The sequence below is a fragment of the Ooceraea biroi genome, chromosome 6, assembly GCF_003672135.1.
Source record: "Ooceraea biroi isolate clonal line C1 chromosome 6, Obir_v5.4, whole genome shotgun sequence".
Classification (NCBI taxonomy): Eukaryota; Metazoa; Arthropoda; class Insecta; order Hymenoptera; family Formicidae; genus Ooceraea; species Ooceraea biroi.
Genome location: NC_039511.1, coordinates 13,351,321 through 13,375,590, shown reverse-complemented (window position 1 = coordinate 13,375,590; position 24,270 = coordinate 13,351,321). Strand labels below are relative to the sequence as shown.

General features: G+C 43.3%; 1 protein-coding gene and 1 long non-coding RNA gene across 2 annotated transcripts in view; one reads left to right on the top strand and one right to left on the bottom strand.

Annotated features, from left to right (window-relative positions):
- LOC105276865 (dorsal-ventral patterning protein Sog) overlaps window positions 1-14,659 on the bottom strand; it is a 32,777-nt gene extending 18,118 nt beyond the window's left edge. Inside the window, exon 1 of the mRNA XM_011334835.3 lies at window positions 13,429-14,659. Coding sequence (XP_011333137.1) covers window positions 13,429-13,558 — 130 coding nt within the window. The 5' untranslated portion in view covers window positions 13,559-14,659. The remainder of the gene's footprint in view (window positions 1-13,428) is intronic.
- On the top strand, window positions 8,206-9,528 carry LOC105276879. The gene is made up of 2 exons (XR_003406724.1): window positions 8,206-8,259; window positions 8,712-9,528. It is a non-coding gene; the product is annotated as an uncharacterized LOC105276879 (long non-coding RNA).
- Window positions 14,660-24,270: the final 9,611 nt, after the last annotated feature.

The following is a 24,270-nucleotide window of genomic DNA, read 5'->3' as shown; positions in this document are numbered from 1 at the left end:
TTTCTTAAAGCAATTAATTAGCATTTAATTTCCCAGTATATTTATTTGTCTGATTTATATCTCTATTTTCTCTTTTAGGGGTAACCCAATTTAACTTTAAGTCAGGCTCTTCTATTTTTAACTCAATTTTCTGCCAAACATTCTGAGCAATAAATTTAAAACTTCAGCATTTAATTAGCACCTAATTAACACTTAATGTCGTCACGTGTTAGAATTTATTTATCGTTGGGAAGAAGGGCGGCAACTTAACAGAGATTTTTGTGGTGTTTTCGTAGATCCGCGACACGAAGTAAAACATTAAGAGTAAATTAAGCGTTTGCAAGTGTACACACGTGCACGCATTTGCGCGTATGTATGCATATGAGTGAGAGAGAAAGAGAAAGAAAGAGAGAGAGAGAGAGAGAGAACTCGGTCATGCACAAGTTAGAGAAAGGGAAATGGAAAGAGGCTCGTTTTGCAGGGGGTCGATGCACTGCGCGCGCTAAGTCGTTCTAGCGCAAAGTCGCGGTTCTAAGTAACTAGAAGTCCAAGAGAGCCACAACACAAGCTGCTGGATCGAAAGTATGCGAGTCACGCGGCATGGTATGGTAAAGTAAATCGTATGTGCTCACTCGAATTCTTCTTTCTCTGTGTTTGAACCGCTCACCTTTTCTTTCAGCTCTTTCCGTATTAATGACTTTCTAGTAAAACGTTATACGTAAGTATGACATCACACATTTTTACACGCGCGTCCGCGCATCTCTATGTTGTGTATGTTCATATATTCCCTTTTTTTTAGTGTTTTTAATAACAGTTATATATTACGATCCATATTATTAAAAAGCTAAAAAACCCGAGACGAATATACATTATAATCCAATATTTTATATTATATTATAAATGGAGTTTTTGTAAGCTATTATCGTTGTTATTATCGTGTACGCGATTGCGATATATGAATAATTGCGAATCGTAACAGACTTTAGGTTGATAATTAATAGCCGCATTTTGCTGATGTTACGCGTCCGGTCCATGTACTCGCAACTCATTCGCGCATACATTCGCCAACGGACGAAATAAATTTCTCTTCGTTGCCCACCTACACGCACCATTATATCATCCGTCCGTGCGCGTATCAAAGAAACACGGTGTTGGCTAATAATTCTAGTCGCAGAGAATAGGCAAAATGTGATGTACAATGTGGCAAAGGAATGTATATTCCGACGATGTACATTTAGTGCACAATGAATTTGAGATGCATCCGCTTACTCACAATCACAGCTGACAACCTGCTCAATATTTTAACCGATATTTGCTGACGATGATGCTTACGTTTTGTCAATGATATCCAATCGAATGTTTTTTGTGGTGATGAAGCCCGCGTTAGACAAAAAAATATTGAAATGCTACAGCCAATCAAAAGAGATCGAATATTCACACGCGTATTCTCGTTTAGACACTTTTACTGCGACCTCCTATGAATATGTCTTCGCACGTTAATGTGGAAAAGAGAAAGAGGGAGAAAGGAGGGAGAGAGATAGAGAGAATAGCGGAATGCACGGGGTTGTAAACCACGCGGCTGTTAAGCGAATGGCAAACATGTGCCATCTTTCGTTTTTCCGTCCTTACTTTTACATCTTTCTTAGATAGATTTACGAACGTGATCTATACGCTCGTTTTTCACTCTTTCATCTGATTCTCTCGCTCCTCCTTTCGGTATCTACCCCCAGCACCCCACCGCATCCACCCGAGTCTCGAGTTTCACTCACCTTTAGCATCGTGCACGCTCTCGCGTACTATCGTGACATCGTGACGAGAAGCGTACATAATAGGGTTACTCCATCGCGTTGTAACGAAGAGAAGAGAAACGAGAAAGCGTGATAAAAACAAAAGTCGTTATCTTCTATTGTGCATTGAGAAAAAAATGTAATTGATCCAACGAAATGTCTTGTCACGGGGTGCCAACAAAATATATACTTATTTCAACAAGTTATATATTGAATCGAATATATAATTGTTGGATTATAATTCTCATGTGTGTAATACAAGAACTACATATTTGTTTCAATATATAACTTGTCGAAATAAGTATATATTTTGTTGGCACCCCGTGACAAGACATTTCGTTGGATCAATTACATTTTTTTCTCAGTGTATTGCGGTAATGCCACACCTGTTGTTATAATTAAAATTAAAATATACAATTATATAGAATAATAATACTTTTATTACACGTGAAATATTGGCTTGTAACATACATTTGCCCATGCTTTTAATAACGAATATACTTTACAACCCAACCGTAGATATATAACCGACAAATTTATCTTAATTAATTCATTCATTATTCAGTCGTCACGCGAACGTCCACAAGAAGCATCGTGAGACACGATGCATCGCGATACGCGAGTGCGATATCTACTAGAGCACTCTATAATTATGCTAGATTCTTGGAGGTATCGAGCGCATCGTACGTCACGCGCATCATGCGCGTCATGGATGTCGCCTTACGTAACAACCTGTGACCGTGAGGAGTTGTCTAGACGAAGCCCTTACCTTCGTAAGGTATCGCCAGCTTCGAGCGAACGGCACTTTCTCGGACGATACCGTCTCGTCTCGTCCCGTCTCGTCGCGCCGCGCCGCGCCGCGCCGGCTCTTGAGACGTTTCAGTGTCCCCGCTAAAAGCGGGCAGACACGTAGGCGATGTGCGGTGTCATCCGATTGTTTATGTATGCGTGAAACGATCGCACGTTGATACCTGTCGACGCGCGGTTTTTTTCGTGGGTGACGTGAGTATGCGGATGCGTTACTTACTTGTACGTTTTCTTTTTTCATTTCGACCTATTTCTCGTCTCCCGTTGAATCGGTCTTTCTTGGTCTCCGTCGTCGTGTCGCAAAGTGATTTTAAAACGTGATTTTTTTATTTCTAATATGTTCATTAACAATATTATCACTCTGTCTTTTCGCGGGTTTACGTATTTACACTTTTCTTCTTATGGTATATTGATATAATATTCTTGTGTAGTGCTTGTTTTAGGACATTGGGAACACACGGTTATTACTTCATACCAGTTACATCAGAAGAAAATAAACCTAAAAGGATGCGCAAGGAGTTTGCCCTCTTGTAAGTTAATGCAAACTAGTGTAAGAGGCGAAAAATAATTAGGAGACTGCCTTAGATTTGAACTCGAACTCTCCGGGATCCCTGGTTCACACGCCTAGGTCTTAGACTGTACGGCCAATACTCCTACTGTTGTGATCAACTTGTTTTCATTCTGGTCCTCTATACGACCTGTCAGTCTCGACTATCTTTCCAGATCTTACAGCTCGGCCAGCCTGACATTACATTCGTCCCCGAATGTCTCCAAATCGTCGGTTCACTCCACTTGAGTCCCTCTCAACCTCCATTTTTGGTTCACTCTTCTGAGTCCCTCCCAACATCCATTTTTGGTTCACTCTTCTGAGTCCCTCCCAACCTCCATGTTGGTTCACTCCTCTGAGTCCTTCCCAATCTCCATGTTGGTTCACTCCTCGGAGTCCGTCCCGACCTCCATGTTCAGGATTCACTACCGGCCAGCTGCTTCTCAACTCTCTCCTCTCCGAGGGATAGCGGATGAATCTCAACTGTCTTCGAGGGGTAGCGGATTTTATCCCACTTCTGAATTGTAAGAAGCGAAAAATAACTAGGAGACTGCCTTAGATTTCAACTCGAACTCTCCGGGATCCCTGGTTCGCACGCCTAGGTCTTAGGCTGTACGGCCAATACTCCTACTGTTGTGATCAACTTGTTTTCATTCTGATCCTCTATACGACCTGTCAGTCTCGACTATCTTTCCAGATCTTACAGCTCGGCCAGCCTGACATTACATTCGTCCCCGAATGTCTCCAAATCGTCGGTTCACTCCACTTGAGTCCCTCTCAACTTCCATTTTTGGTTCACTCTTCTGAGTCCCTCCCAACCTCCATGTTGGTTCACTCTTCTGAGTCCCTCCCAACCTCCATGTTGGTTCACTCTTCTGAGTCCTTCCCAATCTCCATGTTGGTTCACTCCTCTGAGTCCTTCCCAATCTCCATGTTGGTTCACTCCTCTGAGTCCGTCCCGACCTCCATGTTCAGGATTCACTACCGGCCAGCTGCTTCTCAACTCTCTCCTCTCCGAGGGATAGCGGATGAATCTCAACTGTCTTCGAGGGGTAGCGGATTTTATCCCACTTCTGAATTGTAAGAGGCGAAAAATAACTAGGAGACTGCCTTAGATTTCAACTCGAACTCTCCGGGATCCCTGGTTCGCACGCCTAGGTCTTAGGCTGTACGGCCAATACTCCTACTGTTGTGATCAACTTGTTTTCATTCTGATCCTCTATACGACCTGTCAGTCTCGACTATCTTGCCAGATCTTACAGCTCGGCCAGCCTGACATTACATTCGTCCCCGAATGTCTCCAAATCGTCGGTTCACTCCACTTGAGTCCCTCTCAACTTCCATTTTTGGTTCACTCTTCTGAGTCCCTCCCAACCTCCATGTTGGTTCACTCCTCTGAGTCCTTCCCAATCTCCATGTTGGTTCACTCCTCTGAGTCCGTCCCGACCTCCATGTTCAGGCTTCACTACCGGCCAGCTGCTTCTCAACTCTCTCCTCTCCGAGGGATAGCGGATGAATCTCAACTGTCTTCGAGGGGTAGCGGATTTTATCCCACTTCTGAATTGTAAGAGGCGAAAAATAACTAGGAGACTGCCTTAGATTTCAACTCGAACTCTCCGGGATCCCTGGTTCGCACGCCTAGGTCTTAGGCTGTACGGCCAATACTCCTACTGTTGTGATCAACTTGTTTTCATTCTGGTCCTCTATACGACCTGTCAGTCTCGACTATCTTCCCAGATCTTACACTAGTTTTATGCTAGTTCCCGGACTATTCAGAGATCGGTATTAATATATTCTCACCACTAATAATTTTTCTTGAGGAGTGCAATCAACACCTAGAGTAAAGATTTGTCCAAGAAATTTCAAGAAAAAGAAATCTATCGAGTCCAATGAAATGCATGATTTAAGCATTAATGTTTCAACTTTTTCTATTGGACAATATTACTTCTTGGAGATGCATCCTGATGCACATTTAAGGTGCATATACAATTACGGCACCGAGGCGCCGTGTAGTACAAAGCGCATTAAAACAATAATATTCATGCGTTCCCATTGGACACATACATTCCCGTGTACGTCCGTACACCTACGTGATGTCACGCAAGGCTCAGAAATGCCGACCTTGCGCCTGCGGCTCAAGTCAGTGCACGCGTAATGTGATGCATTCACGTTCGTCGAGGCTTTCGGCCAATCCCTCCATCGGTCGCGAGACGGCTGCGCTGATAAGCAACGGCGGCGACGACGGTGGCGGCGGCAGCAGCACCGGTGACGACGATGCATCTACGATGCCTGTAGTGTATATGTATACATGTGTGTGTGTATGTACACGCGTGATATCGTAAATACACCAGCTACGAAACCTCAGGTGAAACGCGCGCGCGGGGCGTTGCGTTATTTCGTTTGTTAGACGCGATAAAAAGCGATTTCTCTTTAAACTGATCGAACGCGATGTGAAATGCGCGAGCCAAATGAGAATTGGAACGCTTGCGGGGCATTTGGCGAAACGTAAGATTTGCGACATGCAAGATAAGTCATGATTAGATTAATATTCCTGGGAAAATGAAATTTTTGCTTCTCTTTCACGAGAAAGAAAGAGAGAGAGAGAGAAAAAAAAACAATTAACTTCATTGAGATTATGTCGAAACTCGACTCAGAAACTTGGCTCAAATCAGAATCGTCTGAAAAATCATCGTTACGTCGGCACTTGAAAAGTTCACTTGGCCGGTACGTGTTAATTTTCTCGCAAGCCAAGAAAGACTAGCTTAGAATGTAATACGTGGAAATGCAATATATCGATCATATCGATCATAAGACACGCGTATAATTGACAAGAAATACGTTTGAAAAAATCAGTGTCGAAGAAAAATGATTAGTAGATGTTCCGAGTACCATCACGAATACATTTCTAAAGGAAATCGATTCCTTCTGGGCATAATTTGCGACTACACAAATGATGGAAAATACCGCATCGAACATGAAGTCACCACAATCGCGAAATAATAAGGAATGATCATTGATCGATGATGTGCTTACTTTTCCCTCTTCTGACTCACTAATGCGGGAATGGACACGCCAGAAGCACATATGATAAATAATACATCATGCTTCGATCCGAAGAAGTTGGTTTGGTTTATCGGAACGACGATCGATTGCCACTCAGAATAAGAAAAAGGTCCGGTTCCGCTCGATACCAATGATACCAACTCGAAACCAAGGATATCAATCGATATCATTTTTCTCCGGTGTATTAACAGGAAAGAGAGAGAGAGAGACAATGTGTGCGTGTTACAGCTTGTAACACACACACATACACACAGTTAATAAAAAAATTATTGAAATCCTCATGTTCAAAGCTACATAAATTAAATTACTGCATGCCAATAATTCAACAAAAATATCGACTAAATGAATTACCGTAATCTGTTTTAGTCGCCACGATTGTATACATTTAATGAAGAATCATCAACTTTATCACAATTCGATTCGATGCATCTAATTAAGAGAGTATCGAATAATCAATGGTACCTTCACCATGTTGGTGTGTATTAATCACGCATGCACCTGCTAGCAGCGAACCTAATCCTTTATTTAACCCTTTTAACAAGTTCGAGAACCTCAGCACGTCTCAGAGTAAATATCCAAGGAAATCTATTTACGCGATGATGATTCCAACACTTTTGCAGCAGATGATAGATAACGAGCGACCAATCGCAAACTGCCGTTCGTTCCAGGGGCAAATCCGACAGATTTCGACGATACGTTGCGCAGTAATGGCATAAATTAGAAAATTTTTCCGATTATCACGAGTACAGAATATCAAATGTAAGATAGGAGATATCACTCATTAATTCTCTGCCATGTACGGTGATTTTCGATTCGACATTTAATTTAATTTAATTACTCGAAAGTACAAAAGTGCATTATTTAGAACCATAAAAAGCATATTGAATCTTACAGCTTTTCCAGCGAAAGCCCCATTTGGCAGCGCAGACATAAAACGTTTGAAATGATTTAGCCGCTTAGCTCAGACAAGGTTTACTATGTATAGAGTGGCGCCAGAATGACGTTCCTGAATCCCGTCCAGACTAAACGGATCCGCGCGAGAAACATAATGTGTAATATTATTTCAGCGGACGTTTCAGTGAAAACGTTGAGCAACGTGGCGCGCCCCGCGACGATGCGACACACGTCTCGTCTTTCGCGTAAGGCGAAGGATAAATCGAGACGGCTCGTAAAATCAGGACGAGAATCCGCGAGACGTCAACGGGGAAAAAAGGAACAATCCGCTTAACGGTGCGTGTGTGTAATCTCCGTAATAAAGCTAACTCGGGTTCACGCACGAGGCAATACGATGCGATATGAGCGATATGCGCGATATGCGCGATATGCGCGATACGACGACATGGCGAGCGATATACGTATTGTATCTGTTGTATGTATCTATATATGTATAGAGGAGAATCCCCTATTATGGGATATGCTCCTAATATGAGATAATGGGGTTTCTGCTAAACTAGTGAGCACCATCTGTTAGTTCCACCATGAACTTATTACTCTTGGTGTAAAATGTATTTAGTGAAAAATTCATTGTTCGTTATTGCGTTTAGCCTTTGCAAGAAAAGGTTTGTGAAATTGTGAACATGTCAAAGGAACTTGAGGTAAGTCTTTAAACCTTGTTTATTATATAATAAGGAAATGGTTGGCAATAAATTCAGTATGCAATGATAGAGTAGAATCGTAGTAACAGGAAAATACGCGATTTGTTGAATTGCTTAATTGTAGAGGTTAGATTTCATGATCGCGGAACCGCTAGGCGTGTGGCTCGTATAATGAGATATTCAGGGTACTCTTAATATGAGATAATTATTGCTCGAATATGAAGATTATGTAGTGTAATAAAAAGAAAGAAAATACTACTTAAGGTTAAAGAAAAGTTAATACGAATTTATATTACGAATTTTTGTGTATTTAATTTTTATAGAATCTGACTATGGAGGTTAGAGAAACGAGGAAGCGTCGACAGTGGAATCGTGAAGATTTGGCGAAGGCTGTGGCAGCAGTATTTTTATAAAACTATCTAATAAAGTTTTTTAATTGCAATACTGATGTATTTTGCACTTTTAACACCGATTTCTCGAGGTATCTTATATTAGGAGCGCACTTTCTCGATCCTGCGTAAAGCTCTTTTTTCAAATTTTTTTAATTTTCGGAAAAAATAATATTAAAATTAGATTTTTCATTTGACCAACCTAAAGCTTATTAAATTCTCTTCAAGATAACGTATTACGTTTTTAAATTCTGCCTATAGATTTCCTTAGATTCGGCAAAATCGATATGGTATCTCATAATCGGGGACTTTTCTTTATATGCATGTACATATATGCATATATATATGTATGTATATATGTATGTATGTACGCGACATAAATATATGTGGCGCGACTCTCGAAGCTTCGGCTAGTAAGTAACGGCGTAAATAGGAATGTAAGTAGCGTCAACGGTACCGATTAGCAGTTACAGCTTTCGCACGCAGGGAACAATAAATTTAGAAATTTTAAAAGGGGAGCAATATAACGTTGTCAATTTTTCAGCGATACGGATTGGACGTCCGCGGCGACTTCGTCGGCGGAAAGAGCGGAAACAATTATATCGGAATATGACAAAGATATATTTCCGATCGCCCTTTTGGAATCGTGCAGGAGGGAAAAAAGGAACCGCTCTTTGCGAGAAGAGCATTCATTCACCGAAACCAGCCAGGTATCTCGACGCAGAAAGTGAAACCTTGACTCATGCTGAGTCGATAATACCTGCGCAACGTCGCAGCAACGACATACCTGTCATTCATTCATTCATTCATTAAAATGTATCTACAATATACGTGAAGAGCGTCCGAGCGCCATTCCTCTCCCTCAAGGCATGTTTCAACGATGTATTTTAGCATAACGTGCCGATCGGAAATATTTAATTAATTAAGTTAGCATAATCGGTTTTATTTACATTTGAATAGCAAATCATTTAGATGTAAATGTAATCATTGAATGTAAATACAATCTAATAAAGACTCCTCGACTTTCAAGACCGATGCACACGAATCTCGTTGACGCGTCCAATCGTACGTTGCGATTATATTTAATATTTAACTTTCGCTGCGGCACGCTTCGATAAAAAAAGTGCCGTGTGCGGCACGATATTCGATTGTGTTCGATTGTGCGATGATGAGGCAGATGATTCAAATTAGGATCGCGAGCGTAATAGTAGCACCGCGTGCAAGAGACGTACTTATGGGACATTTAACTCGCATGTTCACACGGCTGCATACACATGTAACAAAGGATCTTCGTTGACCTTGGAAAATAATAAGAAAGCAAATCGACAAATAAACGTCTTCGCAATTTTCGAGTCACCAAATTCATCAAGCGAAGTATCTCTTCGTTCTCTTTTGTTTTCTCCTTTCCGCGTCATCCCCTTTCCACCTGTTTCATTCTTTTTACGATCATGCAAGAGAAAAATGATACCAGAGCGCCATGTCCTACCTCGTGAACATAAGCTCTAAAATTCTGCGCGTACGAAATCCCGTGCACGAGCGCGCGACGTCTACAGTCGCTAAAGAGCTCGATATTCTCGATCGACCGATTAGCTCCTGTTTTCTAATTGTTCAAGCGAAGAAAAAGGCAAAAGTACATGCGCGTTGTGCACAAGCAGACTCGTGCAGGTGCGACACGCTTCTCTACTTGCTGCTACGTTCTATAAATTTTCGCACCTCCAATCTCGTCGGAGCATATATCTGCTTCATCATGCAATTGTCATCGTGACAAGGTTGTTATACCAGTGGCAAGGCTGCTTGCTACGGGGAAGTGTATCAAGTACGGGCCACACCTATGTCATCCGAGGATAATGGCGATACACAACCTATTTCGCGCATCCTGCCGTGCCTTGTCCGGTTAGGTCAACACGAATTGAATACCGATCGGACGATAAAAGCCGATATCTCGGTCAATGACCACGCTATTCAATTTCCCCTAAAAGTCTTTGACATTTTCGAGAGGTACTTGCATTTATCTTGCGTACGTAGACCACGAGAGTCCTGCATAAATGCGCCTGCGAGGGAGAGAGAAGGGGCAAAGGGAGAAGAAGAAGAAGAAGCGGGGAGAGAACGACGGCTCACGAAGAACGAAAGAGAAGAGAAACGAAGAGCCGTTGCGGAGGAGGTGGTAAGTCGTTTTGTGTCTGCAGCTCGTCTAAATATATACGATCTTCTCCTCGGCACGGAGATGCAGCCTTTCTCAAAGAAGCAAAGGAGACGCGGGACCCTGTCTCGAGTTTAGAGAAATCCCTGTGTATTCCTTGTGGCGAGTGCGACGGGAGGGCGAAAATTCACGCGACCGCGCGATTCGCCAGCCGCGGGCGATCGATCGATCAAACCTGGACGCCAGAAGACGCGCCGGATCGTTTCTTCTTTCGTTCAGTTTCATCTTTCAGATATCGCGATCCTTAACTTGACTTACCGTGTCAGCTTTCGCGATACGTATTAACACTCGAATAATAAAAAAAAAGTAATCTTCCCAAGAGATAAAATCGTACATCACCATATAAGTTTCTCTGCTGCTAATTTATTTAATTTTAATAAAGAAAAATCTTGCATAGAGCGCACATATAATTGCATATTATACGTTTGTTTGTTTAATTGAATGCAGGATTTGCTGAGGATTTGAGTTATTAGCCGACAGAACTTTAAATAGTTTTCCTTTAGAAAATTTTCACTTTATTTTTACTTCCATTTTATTTTCTATCTATTTTTTTTGTCCTTGTCGGTTGATTAGATATATTGATTAGATGTATCTGGAAGTTGAATAAAGCGCGACAGTTATACAAGGATTACGATGGACTCAACAAGTACAATTTTTATCTACTTTTTACTAACATAAAAAAAGCGCATTAGCTCACTAAACTTCTTTAATGCACAACGGCAGCGTTGTCTTCATGGCTGCAGCCAATTAGTCGCGAATCTTGTATGCAAGATCGAGCTGGTGGGAGGAAAGCTTTCGATTGCACCGCCACTACGTGAATAAGCTCCATTTACGTAAAACTTTCAAGCGCGTTTTTAAACACACGTTTCCAAGCTAATCTACCATCGCATGAAATTTGGTAGAAACCTAAATACGGAGAGAACAATGAAACGTACAGTATCCCATTATTTAGGCAAATGTCCATTGTGAACAATTAAAATTCTAAGAGTCCTGTTAATCAATTTACAAAGTAGTGCAGAAATAATTCGGTCAGAGAATATGCACGATAAATAAAAAACATTTCTCTCGAAAAAATGAATTATGCTTTAATATCGCAAACGTAATGTGTCGAATAGTGTCGATTCTAGCGAAATTAATTATAAACATCAAAAACTATGATGCTCGGAGATGCCATCGAAGAAATTTCAGTTCTCTCGTTTGTTTTGCACAACATAAAAGTTATAAATATTGTGTGAATGTAATTTTATAAATCTTTCATGAGAGTAGAATTCTTGACGTCTGAATATTGAGTTTTATAATGTGATTTAAAGATTAAATTGTTTTTCCCCTTCATTTCTCTCATTTCCGCCTCATTACTTGTGTTCGAGCATGTAATTTCTTTCAGTCAGGCTCACTCGAGCCAGGTCTGTTTATGTTTACGTTCAAGTCCGAAATATTCTCAATATTATATTTTTGCCTGCATAAGACAATTAATTTTCTTCTTCGTTGAATATTAATAATAATACTAATGATGATGATTGCAATTCTATTGATTTTTCTAGTTTTAAATAATATATATAACTTTTATTCATATTGATTTTTTAATGTATAGTAGCAATAATAAAAATTTTTAATAATAGTAACAACAAATATAATATAAAAATAATAAGCAGTCATATCATAAAACAATTTTTATAGTATAAAAACAGAAAATTCACGCGATTTGACATGATATGTCACTATTAAAGAATTAACATCGCGAAATACTTCCAAATTATTAGGTCATTTATCAAATTAAAACTCACACGCTCGGTTTATTTGACAAACACACGTGCGACGCATATGTTTATCGATCGATCAGTTTACGCACATTTGTATGCACGATATTCGTTAATGTTTCCAAAACATCATGGAACAATACTGATCGCGATAAAATGTACTCAAATATTATTACGTACGCGTGAGTTATTTCGAATCGAACTCTGCGATATTCTTCGATTTCCTTTGTGCACGAAAATACACAAATCTAAGCAGATCGATAAAGGATTGAATAATAATTCAATAAAACCGCAAAAAATTAGGATACGAAAATTAGAAAATTAGGATTAGATACGAAACGGGACGGATGAAAAAGATTGAAGAAATTGGTGGGAAGGAGAAAGAGGGCACGAGCAAGCGGACATTGCTAGATCCTTATAAAGAAGAGAAACGAGCTACTTGGATCCTTTTCTCTCTGCCCGCGTTTCTTTTCGTCTCTCCCTCTCCCTTTCTCTCGGTGCGCGGTGATTCGCGGAATATCTGCGAATTATAGCGCGAAATAAATTACAAATAGCTTGAGGCGATACATAATCCAACAAACATTAAACGAACGCATATCTCGGAGCTCTTGCACGTTCCGCCTTCGTAAAAAAGCAGATCTACCTTCGGGCAACGAGTGCGAGCGAGGTGTGAGATTCGGTGGCGATAACAAGTTCGCGCGTTTCAAAGTGTTGATGGAAAACTTCGCCGTTTGCCTCGCCACTCCGATTTCACCGATAAATTTACCGAATACGGGGTAAGCGATACGCGAACGCGGAAAGTTCGTCGACGTCGCGTTTTAGCGGCATCGCGGTATCGAGCGATACGCGACGGATCACGGAGATTTGCATGGTCTACGCGGTGAAAGCGCAATCTGCCGTCGGAGCCATGGGCCACCATGGGCCACCGTCGCTAGGAGAGCGCGAGTAAGCGCGCGGCCGCCTCGCCGATATTCTCGCTCCGTTGTTTTCGCGCGCTCGTCTGCCATTATGTAAGAACGGCGGCAAAGTCGCAAACCTCTTTCTCCCTCGACAAAACGCGCACGACGTCCGCGTTCAACGCCCTCCAACCTTTAAAGGCCAGCAAACCGCCACCGCTCGACCTGACGAAGTCGCTCGGCTAAGTACGAAGTAGGAAGATCGAGAAAGAGAGACGAGAGGACCAACTCGACGCTGACTAAATCTACCATTTGGCGTTTCGCTTGATCGCGCCGGTCGATGAGAAACATCGGCGCTCCGAGCAAACGTACGGGTGAACGGGATATGCAGCAGACGGATATACTTACCGGCAGGCCGGTGAGGCCTCCTCGCCCAGTCGTCCTCTATTAAGGGTGCGACCTTTCGCGCGCGTAACGTCGAAGGGCAAGAAGCGACGACGAACAGGATCGGCAACATCAGGCCACCGTGAAAACGCATCTTAGCGATTCTTGATCCTTCGTGGCGCGGCACCCTTTCCTCCCCTCGCTCGACTCTCTTTCTTTCTCTCTCTCCGTCGTTTATCAGCCGGTTGTTCTCCCGCGGTCGGTCCTGGCACTCGCGCCGTTGGCTTTACGCGTATAGCGCCTCCTGCCCCTCTCTCGCGCGCCCTCCGCTTCCCCGTCGTCGACGTGATCGAGGAACGGCGCACTGGTCCGTCAACGAGACTTCACCGCGCGAAACTTTCGCACCATCGACCTGTTCTCTCCCTTTTTTCTGCCGCCGAGTCGCGCGAAAACAGAGACCAGCACCGGTAGAGGAGCGTTTCAAACGCGCAGCTCGAGGACGCGCGGCCCGCCGGCTCTATTCTCGCTCGGCGTCGCGTCGCGTCGGGATAGCGGCGGCGACAGCAGCGGCAGCGGCGGCACGCGAAAGTCCGGGACGGTCTTCTCGCGAACTTTCCGCATTACCGCTCGCGCACCTCGCTCGCACGAGGAAACCAGGCGAGGCGAACTGCGAGAAAGCCTCGCGCTCTCGCAATTCCGCGCCGCGCGATCTCTCGACTCCGTCTCCTCTCGCGCCTCCGCTCCGCCGCCGGACCCGAGCGCGATACCGCGCGCGTTTTATAAGGCGGTAGGCACACGCTCGCCGCGCGAGAGTGCCCCGAGAGACGAAGAGACACGGGAGAGCGGAGCGGATTCGTCGTCGTCGTCGTCTCTCCTCTCTCTCTCTCTGTCTCTACCTCTCTTTTTCTCTCTTTCGCGTTCTCCTTCTCTCTGCTCTTCTTCTCGCCTTCGCCTTGTTTCGCGCCCTCCTCCGCGCCACTGCGTCTCTGTTATTCTCTTTACCCCTCGTGCTCTCGCCTCCTCGCGTTCGCGGAATAAAACGCCGGTGCGTATCCGACGCGGCGCGACGGGACCGATTCCGCTAGCGAGTCGCGTCCGCGCGCTCTAACTGTACCGGGTGGCAAACGTCCGACTGACTGACTGACTGACCGCGAGCCGTCTGCTAAACTCCGTCGGGAGAAGGAGGAACGGACGGAGGAGGAGGAGGTCCTCCCGCGCGAGCGCGGCCGCGAGACCGCTCCGTGTCCTCCTCGGAACCGCGATCGAACGCGATCGCGAGATCGAGGGAATCGCGCGCGCGCAGCGACCGGGCTCGGCGCGAAGCGCGCGTCGCTCGCTCGCGAGCGGGCGCGCCGCGCCTAATATAAAACGCTACGCTTTCGCACTTTCGTGCGTTCCCCCTCCTCCCCGGACTCGGACGGGCGATCCACATCAACGCCCGTGTCCGTGCCAACGGAAGCGTCGCTCTGTCTAGCGTCGCGCGCGTGCTCTTCTCTTATGTTTCAGTCACGTGCAGGGCCGGATTAAAGTAAACCGCCGCTGCGGGCCTCACGCTATTTCCGCCCCTTCGTTAATTCGTGCTACCCCCTTAGTAATTCGCGAAACTTCCTCAGTGATCGCCCAGTTCTCTTTCCCCTGGTCCGTCCTCGTATCGAAGACTCCTCGCTGATCTATACGGCTCTCGCGACACTCTCCCCTAAACCGTCGCCGTCCGACGTGCGACCGTTGCCGGCTCTACCTTCTCCCCTCTCGTTCGTCGCGCGCTCGACGCTCGCTCGCTATCGCGCCACACCGTTTATCGCCTATTGGCTTCGACTCAAGTTTTACCGCCCCCTCGAATTCCGCCCTGTGGGCCCGGGCCCACTCCGGCCCCTTACATTGATCCTGCACTGCCCGCGTGCTATAACCGCGCTCTTTTACCGATCTTTCCACGGGGGAGAAAAAAGAAAAAGAGGGTACTGCCGCGAAAGAGAGACGGCGAGAAGATTATCACGCTGATAACCAGCCCCGTTATCTCTTCCCGAGCTCCGACGTATCCGATAATGTCTGAATGACGGGTCTCGGTTCGGCCGAGCCAGTCGATCGCGTCTCGAGGATACTCGCTTCCGGTAGGTCCCGTAATGACAACTGGCCGTAGGCTGGTCGGGTTCGTCGCTTTTATGGGGATAGCCGACCACGCTGCTGCGACTGCCGGGCCCGACTATGCGCCGCGCCGCGCGAGCAGGGGTTAATCGGGAGAACTCGTGTCGTCCGGCGTGTTACTTCGGCCGCGCGCAGTGGGTGTAGCGGGTGTAGCGAATCGCTGCGCTGTCCGGCGTCCAAGAGGTGTGCGAGGCAACGCCACGCGTGTGGGTGCGCCACCCCCACCACCGAGTCAAGCCGCGATGGACACCACTACTATCGCAAAAGTCGTCACCGTGTCGTCGACGGCACGGCATCGCTGTCCGTGAAGACGGACACCGAGATATCGACGACGCTACGAAGAACTTCCAACTCTTGCAAAACTGGATGCGCACTTATTTGTGGCATGATATAAGAACTCTTTTCGAGATTAGAATCGCCCGGAAGCTTTCTCAAATTTATTATTTAATACACCCGGAAGTTTATTTTTCTCTCTTTACAAACGACAGGTTTTTTCTGGATATGCGAGTTAGTTGATTTCGTGCAAAACCTGACGAAGAGCATTTATATCAAAACGTGCAACGACGCGTATCAATTGTGTGATCGCTTGTTAAGTATATTCCAATACGTTTAGCAAAATGCAAGTATTTAAAATTATCTGGCAAAGTTGAGTGTGAGATAAACCCTCGCCGTTTATTGCAGTCTAAGATGATGCGGAAATCCATTTTAAAGTATCGTCAATTTCGCGAAATTGTGATTACTTTATCATAACATTGTACCTAATCTTCCGCTAATGCGAACAAATTTTTCCTTTGATGAAACTTTGAAATGTATCGACACGTATCGTTGGGATGATACAATTACAAAAAATTCCATAAACAAATAAATGCGAAAGATGATACGAGAGGGAATTTCCCAGAACGGAAAGAATGCAATGACAGCTATTGGTAACGACACGTTCGTCTGAATGTTGTGAATGAAAATGCGCAGACCTCAGACGCAACGATTTCCACGAGATTCGTTGATTCATAATGTATCGAAATGACGTTTTGAGTGCGCTTACGGATGCAAACCTGCATACGCGACGTTAATCGCATATTTAATGCTTCGCGGTTGTATATCGAAAGTCGAACGTCGTAATATAAAATCGTCATCATCGTGCGCACTGTTTACTTGGCTTAACGTATTACGACAAAACCCCGTTGAAGTAAGAAATGCATAATGATTGACGAAGAAATATAAAATAATAATTTAATCTCGACATACCAGTCGCTTTTACGAATTGTAATTATTTAAAAGCAGATATGTATGTAATATATGTAACATTAATATAAGATATGTCGATAAGTCGCGAAAGGAGAATGTAACGATGGAGGAAGCGAACATGTATACACCGTTAAAAATTGTGCGTCCATATATTAAAATTTTCTTGTGTTGCCATGTTTTGATTACTACTTCAATGTAAAATTAACATACAACTGATATGTTATTATTTTATATGTTACATTAATGTTAACTTCATAACTTAACATTTTGTGTATGTCTCTTAGAAATGGAATATTATTTGAAATGCTTTTAACACAATAATTTTAAACAATCAACATGTCACAAAGTCAGTTTAACATTCTAAAAGAAGTTAAAGTAAATCTTCAAATAATCATGAACTTTGACACATAAAATAATCAAATTTACTAAAATTAAATGTTTCTATCAAAAATAATTTAAGTTGAAATAATTACTATCATGTGTTAATATAACATAAAAAGTAAATGTTCACATTGTACGAACGAAAATGTTCTATCAACTTTTCTGATGAGTTATTGTAACTTCTCTTCCATGTAGTTTTCAATTACTTTGTATGTTATTTTTACATCACACTTAAAGTTACAATAACAAAAATAAATGTAAAGTATTGTGTTAATTACTTAACATTTCTAGTTTGTCAAGAAGTAACATATGACGAATGAGTTACTTTAACTTAAAATTTAGAGTGGACTTTCTGGGACATGCAAAAAATGTTAAAATTAACATTTTATTTTTTACTGTGTATGTGCGCGTATGTGGAAGCTGAAGACGAGAGGAGAAAAATGACGGGGAGAGGCTGCGGTAACGCCATCGTTCTCGCGTTTGAGGGCGAGAAGGAACGACGCTTTCGCAGATTCCACGTGAGATACCTGCGGCATTCTTCGTTCTGCAGCGGGACATTAAGCCGGATGCACATTCGTCGTGGACGTATTTCGCCGTATTCGTTTCTAAGAAAAATATCTTCCGCCTTAAAAACGAATTTTACGGCCGATTTCGTTAGCGATCACCGACGGATTCCCGGCGCTTAAGATCCCTCCTCCTTTATGAATGATCCTCGCGCTTCCATTCGTTGCGCCGAATTGTTATTCCCGTTGACTAATTTCGCTGAACGCGTTGCCCGCAAAACTATTCCGACAAAAAAGGAGAGATCATCCGAGTTCTACGAATGCGCCAGATCCCAAGTGAGAGAGAGAGAGAGAGAGAGAAAGAGAGAGAGGTATCGCGCACCCCCGCCACCCCATCGACGTGACGCGCGGCGCCGCTTTTATCAGCGATGCGCATCTGATGACGAGACCGAGATGTTAGCACTCCCACGCCGTTAGGCCGTCCATTTATCCCACCTGACGTACAAAACTCCACCCTCCGCCTTCATTCGGCATATCTCCGATCGCGAAATAAATAAAAGGGAAAGAGAGGAATGTACACGGCCGCGATTGAGAGGCGCGACTCCCAATTTCGCCGGCGATTTGAGCCGTCATTGTACGAAGCTTGTACGGAGCGAGGTAATAAGAAGAAATCGCGATCGCCTTCGCAGGATCATCAGTCTCTATTGTAGGATTTTACGATGAAATTCTGACGGTGCAGTTCTTGCGTTTTTATACAACGCAGGTATGGCGCTTACGGTCGCTCGAGAAAAAGGCGCAACGCCCGTGCACGCGTGAATGAGACGAGCGCCAAGATCGAGTAGAAGAGGAATCAGAGGGGAGGCGAAGAAGGAGCGGAAGAGGAGAAAGGAAAGCTCGTAGAGATCGACTTGAAAAGATGGTACGGTCACTATTCATAATCGAGAATGACAAATCTAATAGATTTTCGGTCCTCGCGCGAGTCGGGGGAGCCCTCAAAAGAGAAAGACGTAGAGAGAGAGAGAAGCTAAAGGGTGCAAGGGAGAGGTAAGGAAAAAGTAAGAATGGTTTTATTCGAGGCACAAGGAGCGGATGTAACGCCTCATCGAGTTCGGCCACAGTCGAGTCCTTTTCGCGCCATCGTGTTTAACAATAATATTCTCCTTCTCCTCTTTCACCTCCCCTCCTCCCCCTCACTCCCCCGCGGTGCCGCAAAAGAGGGATCCGGCACAAATAAAGTCAAACTCGTTTATGACAAAGACGCTCGCACAACGCTGCACGGCGTGTCGCGGCAATGGAATGTGGGAAAGGTTTAGTATCGTCATTGGCGCATTTAGACCGACGCATTAAGGTAAGCGCTAAGGTAGGCACCCAACCAAGGACTACAAACATCTTTCTCAAACTTCTTCAAGAATCGACTCGTACTTGTTTATACGTCCGTCGGGGCAGGCACCGGCGCATCTAATGAGAGAATTATCGAGCTCGCCTACTGCGCATTTAGCTTTCAGCATCGAGTCCATTGAGCTGACACGTGCCGCCGTGTGTCGGCTGGCTGTATAAAATTTCGTAATTCCGCGGGTGATATTTCCGCGCCAGCACGCCAGCAGATACAGCCAGCTCGGCTTCGGCTGGCGCCGTTAACTTTAAACTTGGCTTTACACGTGGAATGCACGGAAATTCGCGCAAACCTCATGCGGACGTTTACGTGTCCAGTTGCATATTTTGTAAACTGTGACGCGTTGACGGAGCAACGTTGCTTTGCAGTTTTCTTGCTTCAACAACGATTTGTAGATTTGAAATATTCTTAAGTCCATAAATTGTCCAAAGGCCGTACTTACATGCGCAAGAATAAAAAACGAAACGAAATCAGTAAGTAACAGTTTGCGGAACGACCGTGTGTGTCAACGATCAAACATTTTCTCTGCCGACGACGCACCAAGCATACGACGGTTCGTTTGCTCTCGCGCGAAATCTAAATTGCCACGGACAAACACATTTATATCAGTGCGAAAAATACGCGCGAAAAATACGACGAATAAACGACCGATATCGCGCGCGTGGTATTAATTATGACAAAAGAGAGAGTAAAAGCGATTGTGCAGCCTCTCTCGATTCTTTTACGGCTATGTTTATTTTATTTACTTAAATGTTGACAACGATCGGTCGTTAATTCGTTCGAGAATTAATGGGGTAAACGTCGTAAATGATCGGATGACGAGATAATACAGCGCTACGAAACGTGTGTTTTTCGAATGCAAACGATCGCGCATCGCGCATCGTATTGTCGCGTTAAATTAAATCTAAGGTCATCCCGACCTCAGCAGCGATATATCGAGATCATATATTCTATACATTCGAGAGTGGAAATGAGAAAGAGAGAGAAGAGAGAGAAGAGCAACGTCGTCGGTCGTTGCGCGACCAAACGATGCGACGCAGGTTCTGGCCTCGAGAGATGCTTTCATGTCAATCTCAACGCCTTTTGCGATTGAGAAAAAACTCGTTCGTTTCCTCCGTACGAACAGCGATTGCCGAGCAAAATTTATTGATTGTTTCCTACTGGCGCAGTGCTCAATTTTTCATTCATTATGTAGCTTTTATAGTAAAACATTTTAAATATAGAGGAGAATCCCCTATTATGAGATATGCTCCTAATATTTGTAACCGCGTCTGCAATATGCATACGTTTATTTAAATAGCGATAAATAGCATTTCTCTTCTCGGGTCGCGTTAGATATAGAGAATAATAGGGGTATTATGAGATATGCTCCTAATATGAGACAATGGGGTTTCTGCTAAACTAGTGAGCACCATCTGTTAGTTCCACCATGAACTTATTACTCTTGGTGTAAAATGTATTTAGTGAAAAATTCATTGTTCGTTATTGCGTTTAGCCTTTGCAAGAAAAGGTTTGTGAAATTGTGAACATGTCAAAGGAACTTGAGGTTAGTTTTTAAACCTTGTTTATTACATAATAAAGAAATGGTTGGCAATAAATTCAGTATGCAATGATAGAGTAGAATCGTAGTAACAGGAAAATACGCGATTTGTTGAATTGCTTAATTGTAGAGGTTAGATTTCATGATCGCGGAACCGCTAGGCGTGTGGCTCGTATAATGAGATATTCAGGGTACTCTTAATATGAGATAATTATTGCTCGAATATGAAGATTATGTAGTGTAATAAAAAGAAAGAAAATACTACTTAAGGTTAAAGAAAAGTTAATACGAATTTATATTACGAATTTTTGTGTATTTAATTTTTATAGAATCTGACTATGGAGGTTAGAGAAACGAGGAAGCGTCGACAGTGGAATCGCGAAGATTTGGCGAAGGCTGTGGCAGCAGCATTTTTATAAAACTATCTAATAAAGTTTTTTAATTGCAATACTAATGTATTTTGCACTTTTAACACCGATTTCTCGAGGTATCTTATATTAGGAGCACACTTCTCGATCCTGCGTAAAGCTCTTTTTTCAAATTTGTTTAATTTTCAGAAAAAATAATATTAAAATTAGATTTTTCATTTCACCAACCTAAAGCTTATTAAATTCTCTTCAAGATAACGTATTACATTTTTAAATTCCGCCTATAGATTTCCTTAGATTCGGCAAAATCGATATGGTATCTCATAATCGGGGACTTTCCTCTATATTTTAGCGCCTGACGATGCAAAAAGTAATACAAAAAATTAATAACAAAATAAATTAATAAAGAAGTAAGTAAATAAAAAAGATTATTATAAAAGCTACGCGTCGACTTGTTACAATGTTAAAGTTTATTAAATGTTGAGAGATTCTTGCTGTTAGTCAAGATTTTTCCAAGCTCCTGATGCTGATGTGAGATTAAAGAGCAACTTACAGTTACAGAAGAATAAAGGCTAGTATTCATCAGCATTTTATTTGACACAATCGACGGGGACCGTTCTTGGAGAACACAGCCAATTCAACGACGATACATGGGGCACAAACAAATGTTTCCCTGGCGCCAATGCCGCCAGTAACATCAATCTCCGAGACAATGCTTCTATCTATGTGAAACCAAAGAGGAGTTGCCACATCCCCTAACAAGGTGTGAATAAAATTATTACGCTACGGACATTCTTGCTGTGGTCACCTTGGTTCTTGAATAACACCCACATCGAGTGCAAAGGCACGTTCCACAATTTTATTTTCAACATTTCCTGGAATTTTTCAAGACAGACCCCAGGTCTGGGAATGTTTCCGGTGCGATCATGCTAAGACACGTAGATGAGAAGCCCATAACATTTATTATGCTTCCATTAACGTTTGTGAGAGCATAGTTTATAAATCTCTATTGAAGCTGATGTTCTCAGAAAGTGACGAGGTGGCGCCTTTTTGAACACACCCGCCCAACTCTTGTGGAGATGTCCGATTTGTCAGGTAGAAGTATCTTCTTTTCTTACAAGGATTTCGAATAAATTTGTATAAATTTTCTAAATCATAAAATATAATAGAGATGAATAAAAAGCTTTCTTAAACCTCGTTGTTTTTTTCTGATCCACGTTTTCTCTATTTTACAATTGCAAAACACGGACCTCCCTAATTTTTCGTTTTCGGTACTGAAGAAATGGAATGGGTTCGATGCTCCATCTTCAGACGTTACACAAGTATACACAAATTTCTCGTGATAGACATCGGTGAGAGGAATACGTGTCATGCCGCGTAAACAGACTATAATAATATTACTATAAATACGTCAGTGAAGCTAGACCGTGTGCAGGCGCCGGCGCCGCCAGTCGCGTACATTACACGCATCGTGGAAGCGTTACTCGTTCTATGTACTCGACGTTACTCGCTCTCTTATTCGCCCCGGTCCCTCTCCTTCCCCCGGTTTTCTTGTTCCGTTCTTTTTGCCATTTGCCGTGCTGTACGGCCTCTTTCGCTTGTCGCGCCCATCTTCTCCCACGAACCGACTCCTCCGGCTGGTGTTCCTTACCAAACTGACCGGTCGCGCGACACCGCGCGTTGTAACTGGCTTGGTTGAACGACCAACCGGCTCGATCTCATCTTTCCATCTTTTTTTCTATCCTCTCTCTATCCGCTAAATGCTCGCGAGGCGAGCCCTTCGTACGCCCGCTGCACCTTGTCGAAAAATGAAGAAAAAGGAAAAAAAAAGAATATCGTTCCTCTCTCCGTTTTACTGACTTTCTCGGCTAATTCTTGGACAGGCCGCCGCTTGGCGAAACATGAACGATGTATCATCCTCCACTTGCCAGGCTGCTACTCAAATGACTAGGAATTCGTTCGTCCGTTGCCGTCCGTCGCGAATGCGAACGCGTACGTGCTTATTTATTAGGGATTTATGCACGTCGCGCGTAGATTATCGTGCAAGTACACACCGGGAAGGTATTATTCGTCCCACACATTCGGTCGTTACTGTGGCCACAATTCTCTCGTTCTCCGATCGGAGTTTAGTTGAGCACGTGTTTTTCTTGGGCGTGTACGTAAATTACGCGTCTGTACACGAGAAAACGTAGCAGTCGTGAATATAAAAGAATCGCTTCCCAAAGTAAATGCAAGGATGAATGTAACGACAAAAAACATCTTGTATAGTTCTGTTAAAAACGATCCTCGTAAAACATTTTGCGTTAAAAATATATTCATGTAAATTTAACAAATTGTCGTTATGTTAATTGAGCTTTACGCATATTAAATTTATAATCCGTTCGCACTGCAGAGAAACGTTCTGATCTTTTTATCAAACATTCATTTATCTTCATCTCTTTTCCGTAACCGCGTAAAATGTAGAATCTTACTTCTATCTTGACGATATTTCACATATCTTCACGTTTCTGAAAAAAACAGCGGCTCCGACGAGAGGACTCGCGTGTCCGTTGCGCCGTCGCGATATCATGGATATTGCGACCGTTGTGGCGCCGTATGACGATTACCATATGATTATCATAAACTAATCGGAAAATGCAATAAGATGTAAATATCAACAGTATCTATCCCAGTATTTGCCGAGATACGAGGAAAGGTGCCGCTTTTTTTTCTCTCTCGGCGGACCGTCGGCGCCGCCCCGTATAGAGAAGTCGCGCTTATCGCATTCGCATTAGCGGCATGAATTAGTGACTGATTACGCGGCATTCCTGACTGCATTTGTAACCGCGTCTGCAATATGCATACGTTTATTTAAATAGCGATAAGTAGCATTTCTCTTCTCGGGTCGCGTTAGATATAGAGAATAATAGGGGTATTATGAGATATGCTCCTAATATGAGACAATGGGGTTTCTGCTAAACTAGTGAGCACTATCTGTTAGTTCCACCATGAACTTATTACTCTTGGTGTAAAATGTATTTAGTGAAAAATTCATTGTTCGTTATTGCGTTTAGCCTTTGCAAGAAAAGGTTTGTGAAATTGTGAACATGTCAAAGGAACTTGAGGTTAGTCTTTAAACCTTGTTTATTACATAATAAAGAAATGGTTGGCAATAAATTCGGTATGCAATGATAGAGTAGAATCGTAGTAACAGGAAAATACGCGATTTGTTGAATTGCTTAATTGTAGAGGTTAGATTTCATGATCGCGGAACCGCTGGGCGTGTGGCTCGTATAATGAGATATTCAGGGTACT